Raw genomic sequence first — 22,556 nt, forward strand, 5'->3', positions numbered from 1 at the left:
CAAATACTTTAGGAATAATAAATAAATGAATAATTTTCGTAGTGTTAACGGGCACACCCTCAATAACTAGCCAGAAGCAAGGAAGTCCAGTTCTGGCTGCGAATAGTGCGTTTTAGCCGTCCCGGATATCCTCAGGCTCAGTTCGCTAGCAAAACACAAGAAAAGAAAATAATCACTATATCCTGATTAGGAAAGAATAAATGTATATAGTTAAAGTTGAGAACGTTTCACAGCGATGTAAACGTCTGTGTAGCAAGAAGCTGAAAAGTGTAAAATTTCGGATTATCGCGAAGTGAAATCTGAGCTTTCGTTAAGATGACCGTTTTTTCGTGAATTTCTGCCGTTATATTGGATATTTCAAAAAAAAAAAAACTTAATTTCCCTCAATTGCTTACCTAGGCTTTCAAACTGGCAAAATAAAATCGATTTTTCAACCGTGGCCACGATTTCGTTGATTTTTAGCGACAATTACTCTTAATTTATACAGGAAAAAAGTTTATTTGAGTGTTTTGCTCGGGTTTCCACCTTTAGCTGTTGACGAGTAATTTGAGAATTCAAAGAATATCTGAATTCATGGAGTCAAAAAAGGAGAACATCAAAGAGAAATTTTTAATTTGGCACTCAAGAAGTATTTTACTAAGCTAGAATTTCTGACTGTTCGCAGTTTTTCGTTTTCATTAAGTTTGAGTATACAGACAGCAAATACTGAATTACTGAGTAAATTAAACGGAGGCCTGTTTGTCAGCTTAGAAATAAAAGAATGGAAAGTTGTCAGTCATTGTGAACAAGACTTTGGATATGAAAAGCAGCATCGTGTACTCAGTGTTTTGAAAGACGCGGAAAATGAAATAAAAACCAGTTCTGCAAAGGAGTTGTTATTTTTAGAGAAAAAGCAAGAAGTTGTTCATTTGAATTAGTTGTTGTGTATTTATGTCGACTTAACAGAAACTCTCCCTCACGTAAAAGGACCCGTGAAACAAATGAATAGAGAGGATTGATCTTCAGTTTCCCTGCAGAGGAGCTTTATTCCAAACGAGGAAGTTATTTTCCCATATGCCTTTTTCTCGAAGACATCAGGGGTATTGAAAACGATGTCTTGTACACGCGATATCATGACATGATATCAGTCGTTATTCAGTACTATTTGTTCACTTAAACGTCGTCTTTCAAAAAATGACGGTTTTTCTTTGGGTTAGGTGATAACAGTGATAGTAAGTTTAGTTTCTTGGTTTTTGTGTTATAGTTTTGGTCTTCTAAACGTTGAAGTAGCGCATTCTTTCACATTTTCTATTATGTGCATGGTTTTGTGGTTGGAATGAGAAATGATCGTCTAGCCGCCAAGAAAAACAACGACAAAACTTAAAATAAAATAAGAAAGATAATTACTAACGGATGAGATTCTTTTTAAGCTGATGCTGAGTTTAGTTTATTGTATATTGACGGTGGTGCACGTGTTTGCCGGTAGGGGTAACAACGAAACCAAAATCATTGTTGTAGATTCAATTTTCTAGCAGAAATTTGCAGTGAAGATTTGTTTGTAATTGTGGATAAAGAGATCAAAAAAGACAGGATACTTTTCATGTTTTCTTGTCGGAGTGCATTATTCAAACACAATTGGAATAGGATAGGCTGATACTTAGTACAATAAGTAAGCTGTGATACGGTTTTTGGATGGTGAACGTATTATAAATTGGTGATGCAGAGGAACTTTATTCCAAATAATTATGTCTTTTCCTGAGATTCCTTTTCTGTGAAGATCATCGGGGCTATCGGTGGCAATGTGAACATTGGCCTTCAAGGGTTTTGAACGTCTCCTTTTCCCTACATGCAAGAAAAAGAGCTCGGAGCGATCAAATTAAGATAACTGATCGTAAAATACAAACTTTCTTCAAACTGTTCTGGTTTTGTAATGTTTATGATATCAGTCGCCATAACTACTTGTTCACATCATTTTCGTCTTTCAAAACATGCACAGTTTTAAGCCCCAGCCAAACAATCGCAACATATCAACACAACATGTCGCAACATTATTGGCCCAGCATTTGCAAGCTCCGGCCAAGCATACCGTAACATTGTTGGGTACAACATGTTGCACGCGTTTGGCCACCCTGTTGCGACGTGTTGCGACATGTTGGGTATTGAAAATCGAACTAGTGCGTATGCCCGGGTGCAACATTGTTGCACGAACCTGGCCGAGCGACTACAACATCATGCAACATCCACAAACGTTGTATGAAAAATTTGACCTGTTTCAAATTTAAGCCAACAACACCCAACATGTCGCAACACGTCGCAACAGGGTGGCCAAACGCACGCAACATGTTGCGCCCAACAATGTTGCGATATGTTGGGTTGAAATGTTGCGATCGTTTGGCCGGGGCTTTACTCTTTAAATTTGGTAAAACCATCTGCCTGGCTAGTCAGGCTTAATTAACCTAATTAAGAATTCATGGATGGCATGTTTGGCAAAGTTAAAAAGCATGAATTTTGATCAAGGCATTCCAAGCAGCAGTTAAATTCACGCCAGTACATATTGTCATATTGCTGCAGAAAAATGGTGCCAGCAAATGTTTCTGACGACGAAAAGCATAGCACTTTCACTATGGTCAAACAATTATACTGCTCACCAGATACATCTGGTGAAATACACGGCCAGCTGACATTTATCTCAGCTTTAAACGTTTTTCTGTCCATTGCTGCATTTCTTGAAAATGCGCTGATCCTAGCCGCTCTCCGCAGGAGTCTTCACTTCATCCGCCATCCAAACTCTTGCTAAGTAACCTTGCAACAACAGACCTCTGTCTTGGTCTTATTGTAGAGCCTCTGTACATTACCCTGTTGGTGACTGTAGTGAATGAACACTGAAATATTTGTCGCCACGTAGCTGTCGCATTTTCTGCAACAGGCTTTATTTTGTCTGGAGTGTCTCTGTTGACAATGACTGCAATCAGCGTGGACAGACTTCTCGCTTTGTTGTTGGGACTGAGATACAAACAAGTTGTAACTTTGACGCGAATCTATTTGATCATTATCACCTTTTGGGTTGCTGCCACTGTCGTTTCAACAGTCAGCCTCTTTTGAATTCGCCCATAATTTCATGGTATGACATTTTACTTGTTTCAATGTGTCTGGTAATCTCGACCTTCTCTTATACAAAGATTTTCTTCACCCTCCGTCATCATCAACATCAAGTAGAAAACCTTGTTCAACAACCGAACCAAACAAATCAACTGAACATGGCGCGATACAGGAAGGCAGTGTCCAGTGCAATATGGTTGCAATTCGTGTTAGTCGCTTGCTATCTACCATTTGTAGTATCGCTCAATGTGCTCTTTCATACCGGGCCATCTTCATCAGTTTCTATCGCTTTCAGTTATACAGCTACCTTAGTTTTCTTAAACTCGTCATTAAACCCGATTCTTTACTGTTGGAAGATAGAGGAAGTGAGACAAGTAGTGAAGGACACGATCAGACAAGTTCTTTGCTGTTGATCGAGTAACCTCTTGTGGAATGATATTATCTCTTAGTTCACCAAGAAATAAAAACAGAACCTAACATCGACCGCTAACTGTTGAGATTTTCTAAAACCTAAGGGTGATAGTCAGTTTAGTTTATTGGGGGTACATATGTGATATATTTATTGTCTTCTAGACATCGCAGAAGCGTGTTGTTTTGTACCACAACGACACAAAACGCAGATAATTACTCCTTTTTTTTTCTTCTTTCTTTTTTTTTCTTTGCATTAATTTTGGTGTATACAGAACAAATACTGAATTGCGGATTGAATTAAGCGAAGACCTGTTTGCCAACTCAGGAAAAAAAAGGATGGAAAGTTGTCAGTCATCATGAACAAGGCCCTTCTGATGCTCTCGTGGATTTAATAAACAGCAGCTTGTACTCCGTGCTCTGGAAGGGCCCAAGAGGAATTTCAAACCAGCTCTGGCTGAGCAGTTGTCATCTTCAAATAAAAAAGCAGCAATTAAATTCCAGGAATTTTTCACGTGAATTTTAGTTCATGTGTATTTAGCGTCGATCTAAATCGAAGGCTCCCTTCAGTAAAAAGCTAAAAAATATCGATCGAGAGGGTTGATCTTCAATTTCCTTGCTCAGGAGCTTTATTCCAAACAAGGAAGTTATTATTCCATCTACCTTTTTCTCGAAGACATCGGGGATTAATAACCATGGCCCCAGGAACACTTGATTTCAAAGGTTCTGCAACTCACCATTCTTCCATCTAGGAAAAAGAGCTCGGAAATATCGAGTTAAGATATCCAAACGTAAAATACTGCTCTGTTTTGAAATGTTCATGATATCAGTCACCATTACTAGTTGTTCACTTCAACTTCATCTCTGAAAACATATGACAACTTAATTTGGTGTTGAGAAATAAATTGCTTATAATGGTAACCGGAAATTTTTAGCACTTCTAGAATTTAGGAAGTATTTCCTGGAATTGAAATAAAAGTTTTGAGCCCAGTTGTTGAATTATAAATTTCTATTTTTGTCCTTGAATCGATCTTTATTATAAAGGAAAAGCTAATGCTCCTAAATGCAAAAAAATTGAATACTTGGCAAATTCTGAATAAAGAGATGAAAACAGAAATAGATTCCAATTCCACCCCGATGGAATGCGTTATCAGACACGATAGTGTTACTAGAAGCAGTATACAAGCAAAAATCCGTCTGAAGAAAGTTTTACAATGTTACGTTAATATTAACGTTTTGAGTTCGGTTTATTCTGGCCGTTCGTCTACGATTGTCTTAAGTACAATTTCAAACTTGAACCCTTCATTTACTTCCGATATCATTAAAAAACAGTGAAAGAATAAAACTTAAATCAGTTGAATATGTACTCGGTTCACACTCAGGAAGCAGTTTCAATAGAATTTGAGTTGTTCATCGCCGCAGTGGTTCGCTATTGTGTCTATGATCAGTGCTTAGAGCATAATAAGAAAAGGGAAGGTCGTCATTTTACAATTCCCTAGTTGAAATCAAAGTGGCTGTGAGCCACTGAACACGGTTAATGATTTATGAAAGCCTGAGAATCGAATGGAGTTTTTGTATTAATTAAATAACGCGAGTCCATTCATAGCTTATGTTCAAAAGTCGTTCGACATTTGTACCTGTACATCGAGTTGTATGTCACCCGCTACTCCACCTCCATTGATTTCGTGACGAATGACGCCATTGTCAAACATCTGAACAGATCCACGAATGCACGAAAGAGAAACATTTCCAGAAAAACAATAATTCACCTCCACTTAAACAAACGACTTCTTTGAGGGATAAGCTGGAACCAGCCATCGACTCGTGCGGCCTATGGGCGACTACTCTTACTTGAGCCTGCTGTTCTAACAACCCAGCATTTCTCTAGAAACCAATATAACGAATATGAATTAAATCACTTGCAAATAAATCTTTTCCGACTTGAGCGCAAGGGACTGCCAAGGCTTTATATACTGGTCAGTAAATGTAGAAAAAGTTAACAGGAATCGAATTAAAGATTTTAAGGAAAACGACCACTTTTTTAAGTTTAAAAAACATGTTTCGACAGAACTTCTGTCATCTTCAGTTGAATGAATGATTACAAAGCAAGTTGAATAATAAGTAGGCAAAAATGCTAATTAAGACAAATAGTAACAACAGAACGTGAAAAGGTGTAAATTAAAAGGATAATTTTAGATTTACATGGTGTAATTGCTGATCGAGGCAAGGTAGTTCTTTTTGAATATGGATAGCCTCCTTTATCTTGAGTTGAAAGCTGGTAGTGGCGTGATCTAAAATATGAAAGCAGTCTATTGAACACAATGAGCGACAACGTTCAGAATTCTGAAGATGTTTGAAGAGGTGAGAGGCCCTATCAACGGCTAAGTGCTCACGTACGCGTGTGGAAAAATGTCGGGAGGTTTCGCCGACATAACAGGCATTACAGCCCGCACATGTAAACTTATAAACTACACGTGAACGAAGCCCGCCGGGGATAGGGTCTTTCACACCAAAAAGGTTACCTATCTTAAAGGAAGAAAAACCTAACCGAATTAAGCAAGCAAGCAAGCAAGAATGGAAGCAAGCAAGCAAACAAGGATGGAAGCAACCAAGCAAGCAAGAAAGGAAGGAAGGAAGGCAGGGAGAAAGGAAGGAAGGGAGGAAGGGAGGAAATAAGGAAGGAAAGAAGGAAGGAGGGAACGAGGAAGGAAGAAAGGAAGGAAGGAAGGTAGGAAGGAAGGGAGGGAAGGAAGGAAGGAGGAAGGAAGGAAAGAAGGAAGGGAGAGAGGGAGGAAGCAAGAGAGCAAGCAAGGTATGAAGGGAGAGAGGCAGCAAGCAAGCAAGCAAGCAAGAAAGCAAGCAAGCAAGCAAGCAAGGGAAGGAGGAAGGAAGGAAGGAAGGCAGGGAGGAAGCAAGGAAGCAAGCAAGGAAGCAAGGAAAGAAGAAAAAAAGGAAGGGAGGAAGGAAGGAAGGAAGGACTAGAGGAAGAAATGAAGGAAGAAAGGAAGGAGGGAAGGAACGAAGAAATGAAGGAAGGGAGGGAGTGAGAAAGGAAGGAAGAAATGATCGTTTCCCAAATGTCCTCGTTCCTTTTGTTACTTTTCGTTAAATCTGTTAAGTCTTAGATATTATATCATTTCATTGTCGCTCCACGGCGTAAAAGCATTTAGAAGTTGAACTGCAATTTCCCAGTCAATATAAAATTGAAAAACAGCAACGTTGTTGGATTTTGAAACAAAGTAGAAAAACTAAAGGTAAACGGTCCAAACTGTTCTCTCACAAGAAGACACTTGACTGAGACATGGAAGGGAATGACTAAGTTAAATCTATCAATGTTTCAAAATCCGTCAAATCCGTCTTTTCCGCCGTGTTTAGTAAAAAGTTTCACTTAACTGCCTCCCAGTACTGGAAGTTTCCACCGAAGGTTTTTCCTATTAATGGCGGAAAGGACGGATTTCGCGGATTTTTTAAATTGGTTTTATTTAATTCTTCTCTTTAAGACTGTAAGTAAAATATTATTAATGATATATTATAATATATTATTTATATTATACTTACAGTTTTAAAGAGAAGATTTAAATTAAATTAAAAAATCCGCAAAATCCGTAAAATCCGTCCTTTCCGCCACTAATAGGAAAAACCTTCGGTGGAAACTTCCAGTACTGGGATGCAGTTGGATGAAACTTTCTTGTAATCACGGCGGAAAGGACGGATTTCACGGATTTCGCGGATTTTTTCAATTGGTTTTATTTAATTCTTCTCTTTAAAACTGTAAGTAAAATATTATTAATGATATATTATAATATATTATTTATATTATACTTACAGTTTTAAAGAGAAGATTTAAATTAAATTAAAAAATCCGCAAAATCCGTAAAATCCGTCCTTTCCGCCATTAATAGGAAAAACCTTCGGTGGAAACTTCCAGTACTGGGAGGCAGTTGGATGAAACTTTCTTGTAATCACGGCGGAAAGGACGGATTTCACGGATTTTGCGAAAATGTTCAGATTTGTTTTAATATCTCTTTACAAAACTAAAGCATAACATTTGCGCTTTTATCCTTTGGCCTTTGAAATACAAGATTTTACTTATCTCTGGTTTCTATATTCTGTTTCAACTGTTTTTATTGAACCACATCCACATTTGCGGTGACATAGAAAATGTTACATCTTTCTTCAAAAGCCAGTGACACTGATACGTCGCTTTCCTACCTTCCCCAACATCAAGATGAGAGCTGTCTCAGTTTATTTATTCTTGTTCGTGTTTTTAACATGGGTCGTAATAATTGTGTGATACACGATGAAAACACGCCGCTGTAGATAATATTTTCTCAACTCTTTTCGCTTGCCTCATTAGTTCTGGTTGATGTTGTTGATAGCCCCTACTGGGACCATGAGTAGACATCATTTCCTAAATTCCTCTCACACGAATTTACCGTCACTGTGGCTTGTTAATCGAGTTTATTGTTTGGTGTAAAATAACTGTTGATTGCTGACCACTGCGACAAAAAATGGCATCGACATGAAATTACGTGGCGAGAAAAGTCGTCTAGAAAACTCACTGGAAAGCATCTGCGAACTGATAGCGTGTCACAATTGGCCATTTAAAACAAATAATTACGTCTTCTGTTGATTGCATTTGTGTGGTATAATTATCCCCGGGAAATTCACAAGTCTTCTCTCTATAAAAGCGAAACACGTTTCAAGGTTTACATCGTTCAAGATGCAGAGACTCGTTATCCATGCCGTCAACTAAACAGCAGGACGATAAAAAGCGCTGCGTTGTGCTACTTGAGCCCGGTAGTTCTGGGAAAATGTAGTATTATCAGTGCAAAATGTGCTTGCAAAGTTCAGGAGGAAGGTTTTGAAAATGCGTGGAATGGCGTGTGTCGAACTAGAGATGCCTGTGATAAAGCTCTGCAAGGTTTGTTTATATGTGTGTTGTTTGAAATGTCGAGCTTTTCTGTCGTTGTTTTGGTGGAATAAATTGATGCAGATTCAGTGAATAATATCTTGTTTCGTCTATTTTGCAGGCATAAAGAATGCCGCATTCTTTTTCAGCGCCATTAGCACGCAAAGTCTAAAGAAAGAACAAAGCAGGAAAAAAGCACATGTCGAGGAAGAGGGGAGCGATGATGCAGACGAATTTCCAGATTCGAGTCAATTGGGAAATTCCACAAGCCAAGAATGGGTTGCAAGTCACTCCACAATCATAAATCAGAAGTTGTGCCCATGTGTGAGTTACTGGATCGCTCTGACCACGCCAAATGGTGCGCCGTGTAGTCCTCTTGTTATCCACCGTGCCCTCCTGGAGTGCAGCGTGGATGTCTTCGCAACTCAGGTAACAACGTTATTCCAATCGTAAAATTGACATAGGTAACACTAATCAGTGATAAAGTGTAACAACTCTTTTACCGGCTTATTACAAGGCATGAAAAAATAAATAAATAAATAAAAAATAGTGAAAGTCAGGCTTTACATCAAATGTATAAGTGCCCAAGATAATTCCAACGGTTAGATTCAACAACTTTTATTTAGCCTGGAATTTCAAAGTACACTAACGATGAATTTCCTCGGTACTGAAAATCACTGATCACTTGTTGACCAGGCGAATGCTGGTTATTACGAAAGAACCGGAATCAACCTCTTAAGTATTTCTCAATCTTAGGTCCCCTGTCACGAGGGTAAAGAAACCGGAGCGATGAAAGAGCTGTTTAAAGTCCTTAAAGACCACAAGAACCCGTTTATGGAGGATTTGGTGAATTCGTCTTACCAGTATTGCTTTCGGGATGAATTTGAAAGTTTCGTGGGGGACGCTGATTCAGTGGATCTCGACGAATGCGGCACGGAGAACGTAGTCCGAATTTGTCTCGTCGATCCCTCGTTTTATTCCAGTCTTTCGTGGGCTTTGAGGAAACTTCAAGATGTAAAACTGGTCATCGACCAGTTCGGCTTCCAATTAGACGGCTCGGCTGTTCCAAGAGAGAATGAGATCGTCTACGAACAGGCAAGATTGTCCGATAAACTCACAGTGCTTGTCAATGACATCGGTATCGCCATGAAGAGGCTGGGCTACGCTTTGTACGGTGGAAAAGTGTACAAGAAATGCGACAAGGCAAAGTACACCTATTCCTACAAGTGCGAGGTGGAGGCGTTCGTTAATAGTTTGGCGGCTAACGAATCCTTCAAGGCGCGACTTCTAAAGGACATGAAGAAAGTCATCGATATCCTAGCCAACCCGCACTGCGAGGTCATTCGACCACTTCGCGTAGATTATAATTTGATTGAGGTTAACGATGGCAAGTGCTGGTCAGTCAAGGAGCGTCGCTTCCTGGAGAATGTGATCGCGGACAAGGACGTTGGTCATGTTACACCGCGAGCGTTTTCCCCGTACGATCCAACAAGAGAGCCAGAACCGAAGTATTTCAAAGAAATTTTGGAAAACAGCCTCACAGAAGCTGAAATTGAAGAATTTTGCGAAGATTTCTTGAGGCTCTTGAATCACAATCAAAAGAGACACAAAGACAAAGTTCCTTGCCTAATTGGCGCTGCTAATAGTGGAAAGACGAGTTTATTTCAACCAATTCTAGGCCTGGTACATCATGGCAACATAGCGACTATCACTAAACAGCGCGTCTTCAATAAGGCCATGATCAATCACTTCACAGAAGTAATCTTCGTGGACGAAGCGAATCCTTCCACACTAGATATAGATGACTGGAAAATCCTAACGCAGGGAGGTTACACGGCCTGTGACATCAAGTATCAAACAGCTAAGTCATTCATTAACCGTTGCCCGATGCTTTTAACAGCACAACAGAAACTTGAATTCGGACCAGAAGATCAACCAGCAATGGACCGTAGGCTAAGGAACTATGTCTTCAAGAGTCTGCCTAACCCAAGGAAGAAAGCTGCAGAGTGGCTCAGAAAGCACTCCATGGATTGTGCTGTCTGTGCCTCATTCAAGCTTCGACGACTGTGCAGTCTCTGCTGAACTACTTCGAGCTAGTACTTCTAACAAAAAGAAGCGAAAGAGGCAATCCAGCAGTCAACGAGCAGTCAAAAAATCCCAGAACGTTCTAACTCGATACTTTACTAGTCAAAAGTAAAAGCGGTGTTTTTTTTCCTCGTAAGATAGGCCGTAGGGTGGTCTTTTTCAGTAGTTTGATAATTAGGATAGAATTAGAATTAATAATAGATAGGATAGAATTAGGCACTCAGAACCCTACATGTACCTACGATAACTCGTTAAAAGAATAGACTTTTGTGTCCAAGAAATTAGAGTTTATTACACTTTGATCATTTATAAAACGCGTTCCGTAGATGTGTTAACAGGCTAGCTGTTTGTCGAATTGCGATAATTAAATGGTCCAGTTTCCTCTGCATTTTAGTTGGTGTGCATTTGTTGTTTTTTGCTAGTTGAATTGCTAACCGAGTGGCATTTTCATTCCAGCCCTTTTCTTTAGAGAGTCCGCTGTTCTTCCGTCTTGAAATTGGAAATCGTCATCTCTCAAAATAGCAGTCCACTGTCCAAACCCGTGCTTAGTTATCCCTTCCTTTAGAAAATCGTCCTCTTCTTTTGTGAATTTCAAAACACGACGAATGTTCCTCTGAGAGCGCAAGATTCTTTTAGGCAGGGCGTCCTTATTGGGGGAGGACTTGATATTTTGCACTCTTCCAACTGAAGGCCCGGCGTCGGAAGTTGAATCTCCGAGTCTTGCGTGGACGTCCTCGTCCACCTCTGAACCCTTGGCACCTTGAAGTTTTTGTAGGCACTCGTGACCCTTCAAAACAACTTCACGGGATCGTTGCTTTTGATAGTGAACTTTGGCAACAGCAGAGCTGTGTTTTTGGTCTTCCGACAAAATCCTCTGCTCCTCGCTAGTGAGCTCATTGAGGCTCTGCGTTTCAACAATTTGGCGATAACGCGTGGGATGGATGTACTTTCCAATTGCATCAAACACCAGTTTGCTCATGATCTCCCTCAATTTACCATGTTGGCCCCCGTTTCTGTTGACGAGAACGAAATCGCACTGGGGTTTAAGCAAAGGTCTGACGTTCGAGATGTAGCCATTGAGAACTTGCATGTTTGCATCGGTCAGAATCAAAGAATCAAATCCATACTTTCCAGCAGTCTTGAACGTTTTCTGATCAATGAATCCACCCTTTTCCTTAGCTGTAGCGATCATGTCCACCGTCAAATATTGATAAGTCATGGGACGCGACCCCTTCACTTTGATGAACAGATACATGGCAACGAATTTCGTGGCAAATGTCAAGTCTGAAGGGTTAACTTGAGTTGGACTCGATTTGCAAATCTTCACGGTATTCTCGTAGCGCGGCAGATGGAATTTCACCACCTCCAACAACTCCTCCATTGTTGCCCAATGGCCTCTCGCTTCTAGTGTTTCGATGTCTAAATCTTGTGTCCACTGCAATCTCATCATCTTAGCAACCGTCTTTCGCGCTCTTTTGAGGTACAGCTCTGTTGCAGAGAACTTTCGAAAGACTGCCTCTGATGCGCCATGAAGCTTTCTGAAGTCGATCATTTCAGAAATGGCATCTATGTAGCCTAAACGTCCACCATGTCCAAGCTTGCATTCGTCTTGTAAGTGGTCGATAAACTTGAACAACAAATTTGGAGAACACAAACTAAAGTCCACCACGTCAAAAGTCAACTCTTCCTCGTCCTCACAACAAAATCTAAGAAACTTAAAGCATCTTGTCACTATTTGTTGAGCTGCGCGATCTTTCTTGCAACCGCCACCACTTCCAGTCAACCATCTCGTGAATACTTCGCCAATGTCACACGACAATGAAAATGAGGGAAGTAACTTTCCGGCATGTTTTGTAGTCTCACTTGTTTGATCTTGAATTGTGTTCACCATTGGAACATTTCTTGCTACCTTTAGCGAATCTGGGATTTCTTTCGAATTGGGCTTTTCATCGAAATAAAAGAACTAACTGTGCTTGGTATTAACGTGTTTTCTGCACCCTCTTTGACTTTGAAATCCACCATGGTCACACTCTTGTATTAGGCAGTGATACAAGCTGTCGGTTTCATCCTTTTCCAAATGAAGCCGTTTTGGTTTGGGTGATGCTCCATCGATATCCGACCAATTGACCTTGCACTTCTTGCTCATTTTGCCTTTTGAAGAGCATTTGGCCAACACGATCTCCTTTAAATCTGACCCATAACCAAGGAGCCGATGACAAGCAAAGGAACTGCATATATGTTTGTATTTGCCAAGTCATGCCCTTACTTGCCCGCCCCCATTACTATTGTGCAAAATTCATGACAGTGACATGCAACCAAACTTGCCCAAGCAGGTCTGAGCGCGCCCTATTGTTTGCCTTACAAAGTACACCTCCATTTGGGAACAAAATAGGAATGCGCAGAGAAATGGTCCGAAATCTGGTCCCAAATGACCAATTTGGGAACAATGTGTTCCATTCACAGAGAGGAACTCGGAAGAAAAGGTCCTAAATTATCAATTTGGGAACAATATGTTCCATTTACAGATAGGAACTCGGAACAAAACAGTCCTATATTTCGTAATAAGTGGCCAATTTGGGAACGAACTGTTCCATTCACAGATGGGAATTCGGAACAAAAATATCAATTTGGGAACGGTATGTTCCATTGGCAGATGAGAATTCGGAACAAAACAGTCCTAATTTACCAATTTGGGAACAATGTGTTCCATCAACAGATAGAAACTCGGAACAAAACAGTCCTAAATGACCAATTTGGGAACAATGTGTTCCATTTACAGATAGGAACTCGGAACAAAACAGTCCTAAATGACCAACTTGAGAACAATGTATTCCATCAGCATAGAGAAACTCGGAACAAAAGAGTCCTAAATGACCAATTCGGGAACAATGTGTTCCATCAACAGATAGGAACTCGGAACAAAACAGTCCTAAATGACCAATTTGGGAACAATGTGTTCCATTTACAGAGGGGACCTCGGAACAAAACAGTCCTAGTTTATCAATTTCGGAACAATGTGTTCCATGCACAGAAAGGAACTCGGAACAAAACAGTCCTAGTTTATCAGTTTGAGAACAATATGTTCCATTTACAGTTAGAGAACTCGGAACGAAATGTTCCTCTTTTACACTAGAGCGAACGTTTTGTTCCTACCATGTAAAAAATCTGGTCCTCTTATAGTCAATAGGAACATTAAAACGAGGAACAGTCGATACTTGAGGAACGCTCCTTTTGGAATATAGGAACAGCCAACAAAACTTAAAATCAGCGAAAAAACGAGGCAAAGACTAAAGAAAAACTCAAAAAAGCGTAAATCGAGCGCTTAGGTGAAAAGGAAACAATCTTTAAAAACTGGTGAAGTTTGTTTCGCTCAAAGGCAGCGAAACACGCCATGATAAATTTTTGGGAAATGTGAAGGAGGAAAGGTAGGCAAGGCGGGCAGGCGGGCAGGCGGGCAGGCGGGCAAGGAGGGAAGGGAAGGAGGGGAGGAGGGAAGGAGTGCCGTGTTTTATCCACACCTACATCTCGGATTAATGATTACGTCATTATCTGAGTTAAACAAGGAGAACTGTGCGTTAAATGTTTGGAACGTAACAAATAGAATGAATATTTGTCATCAAAAAGAGGATACATAGTTCTTCAGCTGTCACAGTAAAATGCCCTTGACAGGCGGAATTTGCCTTTTAGAGCAGACTTTCAAATACTTTTAATTTCTACCGTTGCCTTTTTAATTACTCGGGTTCATGTTTTATTGACTACGATACAGAATAGTAAAGCTTGAAATCTTCACTTTTGACTGTGGATAGTAGTTAAATATGTTTAGAGTATTTGCGATCGAGAACTTAATTTGAGTTAGACATCACATGAATATTTGGTTAAACTTCTTAAGTCGAGCTATCAAAGGCAAAGGTACCTGGTGCAAACATCGTTTGTTTTTCAAGAACCGGCTCGCCGGCTTTCCACTAAAATGTACTGAAATTAAAACAAAGAAGAGTTGTTATATACCCGGTACAGACAACCAATAACTAATACATTAACGCTGGAAGATGGCGAGTCAGATGCGTTTTCCAATTTCTTTTTTTCTTTAGTTTTTATTTTTTATTTTTTTTTTTCAATAAATCAGCCAAGTGAGCAGCACATAGCAACAGATCTTGTCAACTTGCTCTATTTTCTTTGACCGTTTTCGTCTGATCACACAGTCTTCGTCAGGGATTTTGAACAAGACGACTAAAAGGATAATAGGATTCCTTCACTCCACGCAAGTACAAAATAAATCTCATTCGTACGCTCACTTATCGCTGTTACCGAATTTGCTCCTCCACTTTCCTGCTTAAATCTTCCCTTGATAACCTTCGCAAACTCCTGCTTCAAAATGGCTACCCACAAGGTATTATCACTTCCAACATTAACGACGTCCTAAACAGAAACAGAAACAAGCCAAGCAGCCCTGTCCCTACGGTTCCGAAGAAAGATATTATCATCTTATTACCTTACTTAGGTGTACAAAGTGACCAAATCTCTAAGCGTCTGAAATCATGTGTATACAATTTCTGTTCATTTGTCAATCTTAAGATAATTTTTCAAAACACTCGCCGAATCAAATCTATCTTTCAATACAAGGACCGTCTAAATCGTTCACAGAAATCTAAGGTCATTTATAAAGCTGCTTGCTGGGACTGCAGTGACTTTTACATAGGCAAAACAAAACGACGGCTTCATGATAGGAAAACGGAACATTTCAGGGCTGTCACTAAGAATGACCCCACATCAGCCATTGCTAGCCTGCAGTGCAGGTGTCTTACTGGGGCGAGTTAGCGTTACAACCTTGCGACCGCCTTTTTAGACCGCCATGTTAGACGGTGGGGGATGGGGGAGGGGAAAAATGAGAAGACGCCTGCCCGAAAAGCCTGTTAAAATGCGAAACACCTCATGATTAGTTGCGCTTCACTGCATTTCCGGAAATAAGCGGGTAACCAATCAAAATGAGGTTTTCTCGACACCGGAAGTCTCACAAGGGTACACACCACGAGAAGTTTGTGCCAAGCCGCAGGATGTCTTGCATTCTCACAGAGGTACGTGTTGCGCTAGCGACTTCAGACGTACAGAGTATTTTAGAAATACCGGCAACTGATGAGATCCACATGGAGGATCGAAACCATGGTCTTGCCTGAACTAAGCCGAACAATGGCATATAAAACACGCAAAACAGTTAACGGGACTTGCGCGTAAACAGCTACACTTGAATCATGTGGTGCCAGAACAACCAAAGGAGGAATAAACCTATACATCGAGCAAGAGAAACATAAGCTCGATCAGATAGCTGCAAGAAACATAAGAATGTCTCTAGACAAACGTATAGCTTTCTCAAAGTAAAGCTACAGCGTCTCCGAAGGAAATCGTACGAGAACAAATATGATATCCGTGATAAGGATCTACCTACTGTGCTTGTAAACAGTTCTAGTCAGAGCCGGGCCCGGTGTCACAATATAGAATGCAAGTAAGCAACATGTTCGCGGTAAATTTCATATTTTGTCCCTCAAAAGCAAATTCATGGAGACTTAAAAGCATATCTTGCATTAGAAATGAGCCTAAACAATGCATAAACACATGACAAATTACAGAGGTGTCAAACTCAACGAGTCGACATGCAGATAACAGCGAAAACCATGCAGACGTTTGACTTATAAAAATTTGCCATAGCACGATCTAACGGCTCAACTCCGCTTAAAATTCCTCCTTATTACACAACATGAAGTGCCCTTCATGAACACGAGTGAAGCGACAAGAAAGGTCGAGTGACCGAACAGAGAACGGCAAATGTGCAAATGTCACGAACCGTAGAAGTCGTGTAGGCTAGTCAACCCCATTTTAAATATTAAGCTTTTCCCAAAGCCAGTGGGTAGCACTGCCAACAGATCTTTTCCGGATACCAGTGTGGAAATTGCGTCTTTTTGCTCCGTTCGTAATTCGCGAGACATTCCAAGTTCACATAAACGCTTGAAAGATTCCTCGAGAGCGGAATCGAAACTAACAACATCACTTTCGACAGAGTTTGCCATGTTTCTTACCCGCACGAACGAAACGAAACTGACTGACAGACAATTGACAGGCAGGGTCAAGCCGCACCAATCAGAAACTCCGTTCGTGAGCGAACGGAGTTTCCTAAAAGAACAATGACCTCGGGCAGGCGAGATTTTCTTCGCTCCACCCCTCCCCTATCTTTCCTCTTGTCTATCATTCACCCCCTTGGTAAAACTTTCTTTCTCTCCCCAGTCTTCCACTGCATGAAAATTCAAGATGGCGGCTAAACTTTTTACGATGTGAGCGCTCGCTCGAAAAAATCTCGCCTGCTCTGCAGGCTAGCCATTGCCGACCATATAAAAGCCACAGGTCACAACATCAAGTGGGATCATTTTGATATTCTAGCTTCTGGTAAAACAGATTATCATTGTAAAATTAAAGAAACTTTGCTCATCCAAGAACTTAAGCCGGCTCTTAATGTAAACGTCAGCAGTGAGAAGCTGATACTTTATTAATAAGCTTAGGCTTTTATTGTTTTACTGTTAAGAAACAGATGTTTCTTAATCTCGTTTCCAGACCCCTTATTTACATTTCATATATAGTTTTCAAAAATTGTAACGGTCTTTAGTCCACTTTTGAAAATGTATGTTGCGTAGCATACGAAACGTCAAGTTATTAAAATGCGTAAGTTTAATATGTTTATCACCGCTATTTGTGTTTTATTCCTCGTTAAACTACGGCTAAAAGGAACTTATGTCACACCTAATCTATAGAATATACTTTCGACCTTCAGGGTGTGAACAGTAAAAACTCCTAGAGAGCACTACGTGCAGGCTATGACTAAAATCGTTTGTAAAAGTGCAATGCTTAATTTTGGAGCTCACGGATTTAACCCAAAATTAAACACATTTACCTCATATTACTTCATTTAGCTTCTGACCAGAATACCCACCACCATCCCCTCCCCCCCCCCCAAAAAAAAGGGGTGAAAAACGAGAAGTATGAGTAGCGATAAAATCAATTTTGCATCAAGAAAGAATTTACCTCTTGTAGACATTGTTAGCTTGCGCGAAATAAACAGGGGAGAATCGCAGCGCTTCTTGCTCCTCGTACCAAGCCTCTCTCTCCTCTTTTTTTGCTCCGCCGTCTTTTTACGCGGCGCCCCAACTAAATGAGCGCCTAGCAATAAAAACTTCTTAAGCTTAGAAACCGATTTGGAAGACTCCAACATGACAAGCAGCCATTTTTTGCAGAATGGAAACAAATTTGCCTGTTGCAGTCCGAATTCGCGAGTCAGCCGTGTTGAATTGGTCTGTACGCGTGAGGAGGCATAAGGACACGAAAGGTTCCAGGTGTGACGACATGCCATTTGTCTAGATCAGCCAATCAGCATTAAGTTCGACCAAGTGCTCGAGCTGTTGTTCGTTTTACAACATGGCAGTGTAGCATTACCTCGTTCTCAGAATAAAGTTCTGTTGAGTTTACTATTTATCGAGTTTATCGAGCCTGATTTATACAACAGGTATACTACCCTCTAAAGTAAATTGTGCAGCTGAACATCTTTGCCATGTTGCGATCTTAATCCCTTTTCAAGAGTCATATCTCCTTTGGAGAGCGAATAATCCCTTTCGAAAGAGCCAAAACGAATCATGATAAACTCCTTCGCGAAAACAACGGTCCTGTGACTAGACTCAAATTGCATTCCACACAATTTGCATAAACTTTCAAGATGTGTATTCTGCGGATAACTTCCAAGAATTTGCGACCCTTCACGCAGTTTATGAAGAAATATTCAAGCTACATATTTTTATTGAATCAAGGCAGGAGTATATTTAGAATGGACTCTCATTTATAAGGGAAGATGCGGCATTCTCTTTTACTATTTATTTTGGTTTTATGCTCGTCTAGTTCATGTCATGCAACATGATTTTCTTTTGCTGTCAGACACAGTTTTCTAAAAGAATTGGCGATTGCTAAGACTGCTGAATATATTTAAACTACTAGTGAAATAATTGGCTAAACTATCGTCAATGCAGATTTTCCTTAAGACTTGGCAAGAACATTGGTTCGTCAATAATCCCGCATAATTCCCGGCACAATCGAAGGTTTAATTCTCCCGCACAATGTGCCTCCAAATTCACACGTTATTTTTTTTTTTCCTGCACCCTACGGGAAAGCCAACTAACTTGGAGGTAAGATATTTAATTCAGGTTACCGAAAGTCCTATCTTTACAGCTTTGGAGATTGACATATTTTGCGCGGTGCAAGAAACAAGTCGCATGTTTTTAATGAGCTACGAGTCCAAAAACGCTTTCGTATTTAACTCGTTTTATCGCAATATGATTTGTTTTACTGCAATGTTCTAAATAATAACAGCAGTACCCACATACCGTCATTGACTGCCTATTTTTTGCCAGTGTTTTCGTAGATTGAACTCATACCGCAATCGGCTCAGTTGTTATCTCACGAGAACGTTTCGAACGTGGACTTTGCCTACCTGGCTGGCTTTCAAGCAATATAATTCGCGGACGGACCCTTTCTGAAAACGATTGACATCTTAAAGGCGCGATTCTTGCCAAAACTTTCTCCGCAAAACACCGCATTCTGTCACGAAGAGCGAGCAATGTCGCGTTTCTCGTCCCCAGTTTCCATGGTCTACGCATGGAACGCCTGGGACCATGACCCCCCTTTTGGCGACCAAAACGCTTGCATTTTATGACTTGGGCTTTCCTACGGAGTAGACAAGAAGAAGAAAAGATAATTGAAACAGAAAATTAGGTGAATTCGCTCAGAATAACTTAAAAGCCAATGGAGCTGTTGCTAATCGTCGCAATTATTAAAATTTTCATAAGATGTTTAAATTAAAACAGATGTTCACTCACGTGTTTCCTTTCTCTAATTTTTAGTGTATAGACAGCAAGTACTGAGTTGCAGAGTAAATTAAGGGAAGACCTGTTTGTCAACTTTCATAAAAGCAAATTGAGTTAAAGTGTCATTCTTTTACAAACAAAGAAACTGAAAAGGTGAAAAAGTTTTATTAACTCAAGGTCTAGATAGCAGCAGACATGTAAAGATTTTAAGGAAAACGACCAATTTTTTAAGTTTGAAAGACATGTTTCGACAGAACTTCTGTCATCTTCAGTTGAATGAATGATTACAAAGCAAGTTGAATAATAAGTAGGCAAAAATGCTAATTAAGACAAATAGTAACAACAGAACGTGAAAAGGTGTAAATTAAAAGGATAATTTTAGATTTACATGGTGTAATTGCTGATCGAGGCAAGGTAGTTCTTTTTGAATATGGATAGCCTCCTTTATCTTGAGTTGAAAGCTGGTAGTGGCGTGATCTAAAATATGAAAGCAGTCTATTGAACACAATGAGCGACAACGTTCAGAATTCTGAAGATGTTTGAAGATGCGAGAGGCCCTATCAACGGCTAAGTGCTCACGTACGCGTGTGGAAAAATGTCGGGAGGTTTCGCCGACATAACAGGCATTACAGCCCGCACATGTAAACTTATAAACCACACGTTAACGAAGCCCGCCGGGGATAGGGTCTTTCACACCAAAAAGGTCACCTATCTTAAAGGAAGAAAAAACTACACGCGTACGCGTACAGTTAACACCGTTTGTAAATATGTGTTCTTTTCAGTAAGATATTCAATTGTCAGATTTACCGCTTTGTTTATTTTTAGGCAAAGTTCAAATAATGCGTTGTGTGGAGCTCGTGAAACTGTTCGCGCAAAATAAAAACCTAATCGAACTTAAAGTATTTTTTTCTAAAAATAGTTAATCCAGAGCTATAATCTGGCAAAGTTTAGGGATTTTCAGTTTTTTCATTTTGCACATCTCCAGGCGAAATTTTGGGACGATTGCTCTGAAGTGTTTGAAAGCCTGACAGGTTTACCTCGGGATGAATAATAAATTTCTTATCAGAGGCCAGAACGTTTCCAGAATGTAAGAATTTCTGAAATTGAAAATACAAGCTTCAAGCCCAGTAGTTGGATTATAAATTTACATTTTGGTTCTTATATCGACATTTTTATTATCAAAGAAATAGCTGCTTCTACTCCTCTCTTGTAGAAAAAAGTTATGCAGACTTTGGTAGAAAAACCATCTGCTCGGCTAGTTAAATTGTTAATTTTCCACATTGGTAACTCAGGGATGACAAGTTTGGCAAATTAAAAAGCTTGGATAATTTTGAACAATGCACTCCCCAGCCAGCTTTCAAAAACACCAACAACGCAATCGCACCCTATTGCAGCGCTGCCGTAATGGCTACAGAAAACGTTTCTGGAGACGAAAGGCAGACCACTTTTATGATTGAACGACTATACTGCTCGTCAGATGTGACTGCTGGTATACACGGCCAGCTGACATTTATCTCAGCTTTAAACGCTTTTCTGTCCATTACGGCATTTCTTGGAAATGCTTTGATACTAGTTGCTCTTCGCAAGGAGTCTTCACTTCATCCGCCTTCCAAACTTTTGCTTCGTAGCCTTGCAACAACAGATCTCTGTGTTGGTCTTATTGTGGAGCCTCTGTACGTGACTTTATTGGTGATTGTAGTGAATGAACATTGGGATATTTGTTGCCGCGTAGCAGTCGCATTTTCTATTACAGCCCGTAGCTTGTTTGCGGTGTCTCTGTTGACACTGACTGCAATAAGCGTGGACAGACTTCTCGCCCTGTTGTTGGGACTGAGGTACAGACAAGTTGTAACTTTGAAGCGAGTCTACGTGATCACTATCACCTTTTACGTGGCGTCCACTGCCTTTTCGACAATGGAGAACTTTTGGAATTCCCTTATAGGGTCAGGGTATACGTATGTTATGATAGTTATCGTACTGTGTCTGGTAACCTCGGTCTTCTGTTACACGAAGATTTTCTTCACCCTCCGTCATCATCAACATCAAGTACAAGACCATGTTCAACAACCGAACCAAACAAATCAACTGAACATAGCGCAATACAGAAAGGCAGTTTTTACCGCACTGTGGCTGCAATTCATGTTAGTCGTCTGCTATCTACCACTATTTTTGGTAGCTTTGGCCTTTCATTCGAAGCCATCTTCATCTGGTTATCTCATCTGGAGTTGTACATTAACTTTAGTTTCCTTAAACTCGTCATTAAACCCGATTCTTTACTGTTGGAAGATCGACGAAGTGAGACAAACAGTGAAGGACACAATCAGACAAGTACTTTGCTGTTGATCGAGTAAGCGGTTGTTTCTTGTTTTACTTTTGCCAGTTATAAATAGAAAAAAAAACCATCAATGTATTTTATAGGCACGCAAGGAAGCCCGGAGAAGCCAATAAGGCTTATACAAAAGATTACCTTGAGTAATTAATTCTTAACAAGAGAATAAAAATGCTGCCATCGGCACGCAAAATAATCAAGAAAAGCACACACAAGCACACTAAGAGAAGTAAAACATACTAATACCAAGAAAGGTGACGAACGTTTAGAGGTGAATACAGCAAAACTAAGAGGCATTTTGAATTTCAGTGCTGAGAGAATAAAATAATTTTGGGCCTTGAAAACGGAGAGAGAATGTTTTTACATTTTTCCTACAGTAGGGCAAACGGAAAGAATTCTTAGCTCTAAAACTGAATTTATGTTCGTCGCAGTAAAACCATGTAAGTGAAACTTTCCGGAAGAAGGCGATTTTTGCAAAGGTACATAAATTTACCTATTTGAAGTTTAATAATGTTTTCAAATTTAAGGATTATTAACCCTCGGACATATAAGCTAACTCATTACCCCACCGAGGTACAAGGGTTGCGGAGGAGTTGATGGATCGCTCCTCTGGGTTTTCGATCGGTTAAGACAAAGCAAAATAAATTTACACTCATTAGATAGCCCTGAGTTTGCTCTACAAGATAATACCATTTTTGTTCGTTATAACGTCATATGATGTTAAATGACGTCTTTTGGTCTGCCATGTTGGATTTCACTCTTTTATTAAAAGGTCAAGAAATAACGGAAATTAAAGCAGAATCAAGCCAAATGCTTATGAAATACACAAACTCGCGAATTTCGGAACATTTCA

At 40.0% G+C, this 22,556-nt stretch overlaps 3 protein-coding genes and 1 pseudogene across 3 annotated transcripts; 3 read left to right on the forward strand and 1 right to left on the reverse strand.

Moving 5' to 3' along the window:
* The first annotated feature begins 2,554 nt into the window (after positions 1-2,554).
* Positions 2,555-3,500, forward strand: LOC149116232 (melanocortin receptor 5-like; annotated as a pseudogene).
* A 4,728-nt stretch (positions 3,501-8,228) lies between these two features.
* LOC149116233 (uncharacterized) lies at positions 8,229-10,610 on the forward strand. The gene is made up of 3 exons (XM_089283461.1): positions 8,229-8,286; positions 8,520-8,827; positions 9,155-10,610. Exons 1-3 carry the CDS (start codon positions 8,229-8,231, stop codon positions 10,478-10,480), a joined length of 1,692 nt encoding a protein of 563 aa, XP_089139587.1. The 3' UTR covers positions 10,481-10,610.
* A 261-nt stretch (positions 10,611-10,871) lies between these two features.
* LOC149116234 (uncharacterized) lies at positions 10,872-12,472 on the reverse strand. The gene has a single exon (XM_089282169.1). The coding sequence runs from the start codon at positions 12,372-12,374 to the stop codon at positions 10,914-10,916; it is 1,461 nt and encodes a 486-aa protein (XP_089138295.1). The 5' UTR covers positions 12,375-12,472; the 3' UTR covers positions 10,872-10,913.
* Positions 12,473-20,731: 8,259 nt separating this feature from the next.
* On the forward strand, positions 20,732-22,176 carry LOC149116235 (melanocortin receptor 4-like). The gene has a single exon (XM_089278638.1). The coding sequence runs from the start codon at positions 20,779-20,781 to the stop codon at positions 21,715-21,717; it is 939 nt and encodes a 312-aa protein (XP_089134764.1). The 5' UTR covers positions 20,732-20,778; the 3' UTR covers positions 21,718-22,176.
* The last annotated feature ends 380 nt before the right edge of the window (positions 22,177-22,556 follow it).

This window comes from Orbicella faveolata, unplaced genomic scaffold (assembly GCF_042242905.1).
Source record: "Orbicella faveolata isolate gen_17 unplaced genomic scaffold, um_ofav_v1 contig_12, whole genome shotgun sequence".
In the NCBI taxonomy this organism is placed as follows: domain Eukaryota; kingdom Metazoa; phylum Cnidaria; class Anthozoa; order Scleractinia; family Merulinidae; genus Orbicella; species Orbicella faveolata.